General features: G+C 45.3%; 1 protein-coding gene across 1 annotated transcript in view; it reads left to right on the forward strand.

Annotated features, from left to right (window-relative positions):
* iqsec3b (IQ motif and Sec7 domain ArfGEF 3b) overlaps positions 1-10,725 on the forward strand; it is a 61,122-nt gene extending 50,397 nt beyond the window's left edge. Inside the window, exons 13-14 of the mRNA XM_064318697.1 lie at positions 449-492; positions 3,146-10,725. Coding sequence (XP_064174767.1) covers positions 449-492; positions 3,146-3,613 — 512 coding nt within the window. The 3' untranslated portion in view covers positions 3,614-10,725. The remainder of the gene's footprint in view (positions 1-448; positions 493-3,145) is intronic.
* Positions 10,726-10,922: the final 197 nt, after the last annotated feature.

The following is a 10,922-nucleotide window of genomic DNA, read 5'->3' on the forward strand; positions in this document are numbered from 1 at the left end:
AAGGAAAACACAAAAAAACCTGCAGAATTTGGTGCCGTCCAGAGCTGGAGTGTGACACACTTGATGTAGGGAGGTAGAGGCCAAAAAAGAGAATGAAATGAACTTTTTGAGACTTGAAAATCTCAGCTCTGGTAAAATTACTTACTATAAGAGTAGGTGGGACTCTATAGGCCTGAGTTCACTAGTTAGGTTCTGAGCAATGTCATAGGCAAATGTGACCGAGTTTGTGGTGGTGTACCAATCAGAAACTGCGTGTGCCAAGGACACCCAGGACACAGAGTGCGCTGCCATTGGACAACAGTGTGTTTGTAGCGGTGATGTCACAATTAGGCACAGCCCAGGGCACAGCATGCCCCGCTGCCATTGGTCAGCAACATGTTTGTAGCGGTGATGTCATGATTATGCACAGGGGGGTGACAGTCGTCTTTTGTGTGTGTCTGCCACGCAGGTAAGCTGGACCCGGACGAGAAGAGCGGGAATAACAGCATGGAGGTGAGTACTGCTTAGCGCAGGGAAGCTTCAGCACAGGTGAGTGACTCTGTGCGCGCTCTCACAGGAGAGGAGGATGAAGTATTCACAGGTCCCGAGGCACACGTGCAGTGGCTGGTCTGTGTGGGTGTGCTTTAGGGTGGTGGTGTGTATGACAGCTCTGTGGAAATTAGCTTCAGGGCTCCCAGAATGCATCTGCGAGCTTCAGTATGTGCATTAAACAAGATGGCATTCCCCAAATATTTTATTTGGTACATTGACATTTTTTTTTGGACATACATTTTTAAAATAGTTTTTCAGTTGATCTTTCATACGGTCATACAGTTGTGCTCCCTCACTACAAACACAGGCACACATTCATACATATGCACACATCCACATTTGACAGCAAATGTTGTTTCCGCAGCTTTAGAAAGATGGTTTTTTTTGTAATGATGTCACGGTAACGTACGCTTTAACGTACTTGCGCTGGATGTGCTCCTTCAGCCAGTCTCCCAGCAGCGAGTAGAGGGGCGGCGAGGTCGTGTGAGCTGCGGCGTTCAGTCTCTGACAGATTAATCAGGGAGGCCTCGTGTTAGCGCGGTGTTAATGCGAGCCGGCAGAGTCCCCCCCCCCGCCCCCACGGTGCAGTAAAAACAGAGCGCTGCGCATAAAGAGCAGCGTTCAGCCCGGGCCCCGCGGGGACTGCGCAGGGTAGCATTAGCATTCCGCCGCCGCGCGGCCGTGACATTTCACTGCTCCCTCCGCGGCGGGGACGAGGGGGTACACGGCGACGGTACACGGCAACGGCAACCGTTTAGCGTCCAATCTGACACTCGGGGAAGGCCTGAGGAGTCGCGCGCGTCAGGGCGGGCCTTGGGGGGGGGGAGGAATCGTATCCAGCGTGCTGATAGCGGACGTGCGCTCATGTGGTTAGCGGTGGGATTAGCGCTGAGTCATTTTAGCTGTTAGCTGCGGCAGCGCTCCCCCACGCTCTGAGAGAGGCAGCGATGTACGCAGGTTCCACGTGTCCGTCTGCAAATGTCAGGCTCCCTGGGGCTGTCTTGTTGGCACAAGGTTGTCCGAGAAGACTAGAGACCACTAGACTCACGCTCCTGCTCCCCCACCTCTCCACGCACGTATGAAGACTATGTCAACGACCCATACATCATCTTCACACGGCTCATTCCACAGCTCAACACTGAACACTTAACACGCAGCCAGCTCTCATCCACAGCCACCCCAAGTGCTGCCCACGCTGCCCAAGCTCTCACGCCCTATTCATAAAGCATTCTCAACCTTTCACAGGCAACCTGTGCTGCTTGGTGCAAATGGTGACATTAACATCAAACTAATGCTTTATGGATAATATCCAAAGGTGTGTTCCAGATGTTAGACTGCTTGAGTCTATTGATACATCCTGAAACATTATTTTTCGAGAGGCCTGGTCCTGTAATTTTTTTTCAAACCTGAGACCCTCTGTTTTGAATCCTGTAAAGTGTCAGATGTGTGAAGGGAAAGCCATCTTGCATATGAAAACACTCAAATCTTCTGAGAGATATTGATTTATGCCTTACATCTTCATGTCACCATGTCATGGCATATTTTATGAAGTGTGACTTCAAAAAGTGAAGCATAACTGTTTTTAGCTCATCATTTCGCTGCCATTTGTACCGTATGCCGAATAAACATATTAATCGTGGCATATCACATTGTTAAAATACATAGACGTAGAATGAATTGTATAAAACAAAAATGAGACAAAAAAGTATGGCCCATTGTGTCATTGGAGAGCCACATGGACAGCCTCAGACTAAACCTGTTTCATGATATACAAGTAGAGGTCCTTCAAAAGCCTGCCAATGTGTCACCTTAATTTACAAAAAAGGAAAACCTTCCAGCATCCAGTGTGCTTCTCTGAAGCAGACGCACTGCCTGGATGTGGGCAGGCTTGCTGTTTGTCCAACTGACATAATGAAGGCATGCATTCTGATGAGTGTCCGTAACGTCTGTGAAAGTGCCCCCTCTTGTCTAAGCACCGCCCCCTCTTGTCTAAGCACCGCCCCCTCTTGTCTAAGCACCGCCCCCTCTTGTCTAAGCACCGCCCCCTCTTGTCTAAGCACTGCCTCCTCTTGTCTAAGCACCACCCCCTCTTGTCTAAGCACCGCCCCCTCTTGTCTAAGCACTGCCTCCTCTTGTCTAAGCACCGCCTCCTCTTGTCTAAGCACCGCCTCCTCATGTCTAAGCACTGCCTCCTCTTGTCTAAGCACCGCCCCCTCTTTTTAATGGATTTCTATGTACACCGTAGTCCCTGGTCGTGAGCTGGCATCTCTAGATATCCTTCCCGACCCTGACCTGAATTCAACCTTTGTATTCCTATTAGTGCCACATTGGTTTAACAGAGTGGCACAAGGCCCTCTTTCCAACTGTCCCCACCTTCTAAAAGTTAGTGACCCGAACTAAACCCCTCCTCCTCCTCCTCCCACCTCCCCACAGCTGCTCCCCTCTCGCCAGCTCCTCCAGAACCTCCTTCTGACCGGTTTTGCATCGTGCCGCACGCCCCCTGGAAGAGCATGTGTGTGTTGCTGTTTTTTTTTTACACCAGAGGGCTACTCAACCCTAGAGGAGGAAAGTACTTATAACACTTAATGCTGTCTCTGGCTGTTTTCTAAACTAGGTGTCAATTCACAACAGGCTTCAAACGTACCAGCGCCGTGCGTCCCGGAGCCCCGAGACTGGATCCCTCCCGGGCACCCTTCTTAACCACCGGGGGGCGCTCTACCAGCTGCAGCTCCAGCCCGGCGGGGGCACGCCGTCCCGCCAGCCCGGCCCCGTCGCCGACCTGCGCCCGGACACGCTCATCCAGTGCCAGCAGATCGTCAAGGTGATCGTCCTGGACCAGGGCGGGCGCGGCCGCGTGGAGGCCTTCCTCAGCCGCACCCCCACCCACCAGCTCACCCGCTCGGCCGTCTCCACCCCCGCCCGCTCCTCGGAGGGGCGGGACCGGGAGGACGCGGGCTCCAAACCCCCCCTGCCTCCGCCGCCGCCCCCCTACAACCACCCCCATCAGTACTGCCCCCCTCAGTCGCCCCAGCCCCTCCTCAGCCGACGGAGGTACTCCAGCGGCTCCCGCAGCCTGGTGTAAATAGACCTTGACCTCTGACCTCCGACCTTTTATAGACAAAATACATATATTATATACGGTACATATGTATATATGCAGAGAAGAGTAAAAAAATGAAAAATTATAATTACAGTATATTTAAGAGAAAGTGGATATAAGCAAAAACAGATACAAGCTTCCAGAGTTCTACTTAATTCATGTGTATTTTATGAAAGATTAAGTAGTTTTAACCAATTTATATATAGCATTGTGTGTTGGGTTACTCTTTGATGCAGTTTGAGTTTTTCCTCAGTGAACTGGCATTTGGACAAAGGCCATCAATACCCCTCCTCCTACCTTACATTACCCATCTGCAGGGTGGTTCCAGGCCTTTTGTAGCCCTTTGTTTGGTTCTTTATCCTAATCTTATACAGTACTGGTGTGTGTGTGTGCTTGTGCATGTGAATATGCGCGCACGTGCATGAGTACGTGCGTGTGTGCGTGAGTGTGTATGACACTGAAGAGACTCTTTAAAAAAAAACATCATAATTGGCTAAACAAAGGCCAACCCTACAAAATCTGAAATTTTTCCGCAGCCCAATTAAGTCAGTGGGAGAGACATGTTTGTTCTTCAACAGCGTGTACTTTTATTTTTTTAAAGAAGAGCCATTCTAATCTAGTCTAACTGAAACTAGCACCTCACTTTCTCAATATTCAGTGTCACGGTTGTTTTTTTTTTTGTTTTTTTTTGTGTGGGGCTCATTTTTCCTCCATTTTGTTCTGTTCCACAGCTGCAGTGATGGTCAGATCACTGTGCTGGTAAACTGTCTGACGTGATGCTTTCTGTTCAGAATGGGAAACCACTGTAAACAACAGTTCGCTGTAGCGCAAAAAGCCTGTTCAAACCAGAGCAGTACTCTTGTGATGCATATTGGTCTGCTAAGGAAGATTAAAGTTGCAGGATATAGAGCCTCATATTAAAATGAAATTGTGGGTACTGTACGTGAGGTGTTTTTGCAAATATCCTGCGTTGGCAAATGCTGCATTACTGCTTACACAGTGACATTTAAAACAGGTTGCTTAATTTGACTTAAAGAGGTTGCTCTCTGTTTGAATATTTTCCCTTCTTATATTAACAATATTGTTTTTAATTATGACTTTATTTTTTACCATGTAGTGTTGACCGCTTATAAGCATTGCACAGTATGAAAAAAATCTAAATTTTTTGTATATACTGAATATACATTTAAAATGCGTACTGTACTGTACAGAAGACAGACTGACATGTTTATACACGCGAACATCCTTTGCCTATTTTAAATAGTATTGCTTCCAGTAAATGTCCCCAATCTTTTGCTGTTGCAATATGAATATTCTTGTCACTGCATAGACACGCACATTGTTGGTTTTGTGCAGAATCTTTTCATTTGAAATATCTTGTATGTTATTGTGTGGTAGGGCAACAGAAATTAAATCTGGAATTGGTGCGAAGCCAGACTGTATTGTTTTGGAGATGTGCCACGTCCATGTCAGAGGACAAAAAAATTACAGGAGGCATTGTCAGCTGTCGATGTACCGCCCTGCAGACATTTACACGATCCCCGTCCGTCCCTCCATTCCAATACCTGCGGTGATTGTGTTTCCTGTTCGGGCAGCTGTCCGAGAGCACTCATATTTCTGCTTCTTATTCCGAGTGTGATGAGAACTGAAATGCAATCTTATTCAGCTGTGCTTCGGCGGAAGTGTTATCGCTTTGTGTGGACATATTCATTTGAGCTGTAGTGATTTATGACTTTTTTTTGCTGTCGGGGTTGACTGGTGGGTGCTGCCATCCTGTCCAAATGCAGCCGGTGCCCAAACCGGACATTTAATCTGCCTGATCCATCGGAATCTTTCATCGCCGAAAACCGCACCTGGCGTGACAAGCAATTTGTTTTTGGACCGAGTGTGTTTCCTTCGTATTACATGTCCAGAAATGAACTGCTAGTGGATATGAGAAATATGTATTTATGAGCATAAGCCAGTGCTCCAAATGGATTTGTCGGATGTCAAACCTGAAGTGAAGCATAAATATGTATGAATTTCACCAATGTCAGTTACACACTGGAAATGTTTTTGCAGATGTTGATTTCATTTGTTTGTTTTGAATGTCGCGTGTCCAGATTCTCTGCTGATTGGTTGGTTCGCACTGGAACACAAGCCGCAAATCCCATCAATCCAAGGGCTACACAATCCAATATGTCAGGATTGTCCAGAGCTACTGCTGCGACCTGAAAAATGGCCACCGGTGTGATGTTCAGGAAAGTGCAGCAACAGCTGTTGTTTCCATCGCCATTTTAACAGCAATAGCATGTATTCCAGTGTGAATTGGTCAACGACATTATATTACACAGGCGTCTTAAATAGACGCCTCTGTGGTGAGCAGAAGCATTCTGGGGTCCGTTTGTCATGGATGTAAGTTTCCCGGACTGTCACACAAAGACTTAGTTTTTTTTTTGTTTTTTGTTTTTGTTTTTTAAAGAGCCTATATGATAGTTTTTGTTTGTACCTGTGCAGAGTTGAGCTCTTCAGTTTACCCTGTGTGTGCTGGGGACTGACTGGGTGGTGCTCCTTGCCTGTCAGTGTGATTTTGGTGTGTTCACCTGTGTGTGAACACCTGCGCATGTTTTTGCCTAGTGGACCCAGGCTTTGATCTGTCTCCTCTTTGGTATTCTGTGACATCCTGGCAGAAATGTGAGCCCATTAGGAAATTAGTAATGGTTCAGTCTGCCACACCTCTACTGAGATGGTTCAGTCTGCTTCCCCTCCCGCTGCGATGACCTCATAATGCCGACTCAGCTCATTTTCCCTCTTCATAAGAAAGAAACTTTTACTCTTGTTCTTGTGAACAAACGTTCTTTGACAGCGAATGGAAAAGATCAGACGTGACTCAGATGTCGGATTTGGCATTTTAATTGTTTTGATGTTGAGGGATACTGTGTTCTTGTCAGAGGCTTTCTCTCTTTTCTAGTCATTATTAAGTCCCACAAAAGGTTTTTCCCTCCCTTGAGAAAACATATCTTTAAAGTGGCATCAATCAACAAAATTTTGTTTAATCAGTAATGACCCTTCTGTCAAAAAATGGACATAACACAGTTCATCCAGCTACGGGGAGAATAATTTTGGTAAATGAATTGGCGTGTGGTGCAGACATGCTTTTTTTCCGTGATCACTGACCTGGCTCAAGGTTTTCATGATGTCATCCTCTCCAGCTGCATAACCACCTGGGCAGTTCAGGCGGAATTGACATCCTCGAGTGTTCCATCAGTGTTGTGTCTGGAGGCATTGACAGCGGGTTCACTTCCTAAATCTCCACACCTTTCTGTTACCATGGTTACCAAGTCACTGGGTAAAATAAAGCGCAGATTTAAGCGTCTGATGCTTCCTGCTGCTCTCATTACAGCAAAGCAGAGCCTGTCGCCCTGGAAATGAGGTGACTTTTGTGAGAAGCAAAGCCTCTGTTGCCGTCGAACGACAAACAAAATATGTATTGGATTTTAATATTAGTGAAGTGATAAATAAAAAAAGCCAGTGTTCAGATGGACAGATTTTCTGTTTGGTTTCCCTCTGTGCTTTCAAATGAGAAATATTTGCTGTAAAAAATGAAGTGGACCCACCGTGAATTATTAATCCAGGTGATTCCAGACTCCAGCTCCCTCACTATACATGTAGCTCTTTCATTCGCTTGAGTTGGTGAAGGTTGTTTGTTCTGAACCTGTGTTTACCCATGGAAATGTGCTTCGCTCGGTTTGCTTTTTATCCATCAGTACCTCTCTGTTATTCCAGGTCTTCTCAAATATCCTACATGAATGTACTGAAGTGCGTTGTTTGTTGTTTTGCTTTCTCCTGCTTTTCCAGCAATCTGTAAACTGTGTATTTCTTCCTTGTTTTGATTTCTGTTTGAATCGTCTTATGATCAGTTTCACTCTGCTATCCCCGGGACACTGTATTGTTGCTGCTTAGCAACTTTGATTAATGTAGGCCTGTCGTTCTTGATTTCAGCACATCCTGCTGGCAAGGGGGGGGGGGGGGGGGGGGGTTGATGTCTGACAGTTATGGCCTGGAGTGGCTGATTAAAAATGGCCGTTTCAGAATGAAATGTCACACGCACGTGCCGTGCACTATGATCTGTGGACTGTGCGGTCTCTCCCCCCCCACAGAAATATGGTTTTAATTATAAAAGTGATATTAATGAGGGATGCCTGTGACTAATTTACACTGCTGAAATGCAGACTGATGCTGGATCAGGTCAGTTTATCATGCAGTGTACACATTAAAGATGGCGCACGCTACACGGTTTGGCATTCAGTTGTGCGTTACACTGATTTGCTTGATAGTGTTGGTAATGTACGTTCGCCCTTGAAATGCAGCGCATGCATTGAATGACAATTTCGAGCTCCATTCTCTGTCCTGTGGCAGGCTGGCACTTATTTAATTTGAGATATGGTTAATGCACGCTTTCTTTTTAAAAAAAGTCACTTGACCTTTTTAGGGATTTATATGTTTCGGCTTGTGTTGAAATTGAAGGATCACAATGACTGATGCTTTCAGTGAAGGTCGGTAAGATCATTTCTGTCACATGCTTCAAGAAAAGGCCGCTTCGTTTTAAGAGATATATATGTATATAGTAGTGTGGGCAAAGAAAATGGGAAACGAATATGTAACATTGCTTAATAGCATCAACGCTGTTTTTGTGCACTTCCATCCTCTGTTGCCCTTTGCTGACGATGACTTTCATCACCTTCATCATCAGGAGAGAGCTGTCCAACCTGAGGTGTCTGGGCAACCGTAAACACCCCCCCCCCCTTTTCTCCAGACTCATCTGCGAGTGTGTGCTGGACCTGACATGGATGTGGGGACCCTGGCTTATAGGTTAGACTGCTTTGCATATTCGCCCGCCTCGGAACTGACCGTGTTTGTGATGTCACAGTGGACCCATCCTATCATTGCCACTTCCTGCCTGTTTATGCTACGCTTTGCTTTCAGCCAATTTGCAAAAAAAAGAAAGAAAATTTGTATTTAAAAAGAACTGAGATATCAAACATGTATTTATCAATAACCTTTTTTAAAAAACTTAAAAAAAAAAATTAAAAAAAAGCTTTCCTCGAGAATTTGCACAAAACATTTTGGTTTAATTTGTATTATAGAGGCTTATAAATGAGTTGTGTGTGTGCCAATGTATGTATAAATATACTGTGTACAGAAAAAAAAGAATCAACCTGTATTTTGTTATCCAACAGCAGAGCTCTACATATATTCAGATTAATATTGTATATTGAAGTATCGGGACTGGATATCCATTTATCAATATACTATACAATGCTGGTAGGTGATGACTTATTGTATCGCAGTTTTGTTTTTTTGTTTGTTTTATTTCTTGGCATGCGTTTGCTTGATCCATCTATAAAGTGCAGATGGGTGTTTCCTGAGGGTGAAAAGGGCTATTGCTCCCAAGAAAACCGCTGTGCTCTGAGCAAGCACAGTCATTTCTGTTCTCTTCTTTAAAATTTTTGAGACTTTTAAAATCTGTGCTTTGCTAGGTAAATCCCCACCGGTAGCCGCCTGTCCTCAAAAGATTTCCGTTTCCCAGTCTGTTAGCTTTTTGCATCCTTCAGAACACATCTGCGGACAAAGGGGAACCAGCCAGGAGCAGCTCGAAAAACACTTTCTAACGTACTTTAGAATAAGCAATATCACATCAAGGCAGTTCCGGGAAGTGTTCATGAGCACACTGAAACTGGGGCAGTGCTTGTGTTTGTATTGGTACGGGAGGTATTTATTATTTACTGTGGATTATAATTAAAGATTGGTCTCAGAGTGCTGTGGTATTGAACACAAAAGTAATTATATTTCTCCTTCTCTGTGAAAGACCCTCTAACGTATGATTAAATCCTCAGGGATAGGGGCTACTGTGGAGGGTGGCTAAAGAGAAAAATGGTGTGCAAAAAAAAAGAAAGAAAATTTGCGATCGATCAGTTTGTTAGCAGCACTAAGGGTTCAAAGGAATGCTGGTACAACTGCACTATGACAAGAATACTGAACAGTTAGTGTTGATTTTAAAAAGAACAACAACAAAACAAACATTTTTTAATCTCATTTATTTTTTTGAGCCGAATTGGAAAGCCCCAGTCATATATATATATGTGTGTGTGTCTGTGTCTGTGTCTGTGTCTGCGTGCGTGCGTGCGTGCGTGCGTGCGCGCGCGAGTGTGTGTATGTCTGTGTGTGTCTGTGTCTGTGCGCGTGTGCGCGTGTGCGCGGTCGGTCCTGTACTGAAGCTGTATCATTCTCTGTCAGTTCAGAACATTGCAGTCAAGCCCCATGTCTCCTTGGAAACGTGTGTTACCAGCTGCAGATGATTTTAGTTTTCATAGTTTTCATGCTGCTAGCTTAGCTGCATACTGCGCCATTGTGCAACTCTACCTACAGTATGCAGCTGCTGCTGCTGCTGCAGCCGGACTGTTGCCAGCCAATCAGAGCAGTCCGGAATCCAGAACACCTGCCAGCTGGAAATTCGCCATCTCCAGAGTGATGATGTTGACGGTTATGTGTACCGCCCTGTATATATACCAGGCTATTGGTCACAGCTGGGCCTGAAAAACTCGAGGTTTGATTCTGGAATGTGGGACGTACTGTAGGCTACAACCCCACTGCTCCTTTAGCTGAGTCGGTTTGGTTATTAGCACGGTACATATTTAGAATTTAATTAGCCACCTTGTGTTACATTGTCTACAGTTTCCTTATGCCAGATCATCAAAATGTACTTTTTTTTCCCTCCCTTCAGCTGACAAATTCCTCCATTTTCCCGTATTTATTTGCACCTGTATACCACAGACCCAGCTATCCAGAGGTGAGATGTCTCCTGACCCCATATAACCATTAATAGTCACACTTTTACCCAAGCTGTACACAAACCAAGCCTCCACGGACGTCTCGATAATGACTCCTCTTAATGGAATGGTCCTCGAAACACACATTTGCTGTACAATACAAGAGTCTTTATTATTATTTTTTTTCTATTTGAAATCCCCTGCATTCAGATGTTTCACCCTGTCTCGCAGTACGCTTCTTGAAATGAGAAGTTAAGTGAAAAAATAAACTTTTTCCCCCCTGTGTGCAGCTCCTGGGTGGTGTTCTGTGCTCCTGTGCTCTTTTATCGTCTGTCAGCGCTGTGGCTGCTGCCCTCTCTCTGTCATGATTAATGCCCTCGCCCGTGAGGCTCATTTAGAAGATGCATCAAGATTAATGCATGCCTTTATATACACAAACAAACACACACAGGCGCATACACACACAGAGACGCGCGCACACA

The sequence above is a fragment of the Anguilla rostrata genome, chromosome 19, assembly GCF_018555375.3.
Source record: "Anguilla rostrata isolate EN2019 chromosome 19, ASM1855537v3, whole genome shotgun sequence".
Classification (NCBI taxonomy): Eukaryota; Metazoa; Chordata; class Actinopteri; order Anguilliformes; family Anguillidae; genus Anguilla; species Anguilla rostrata.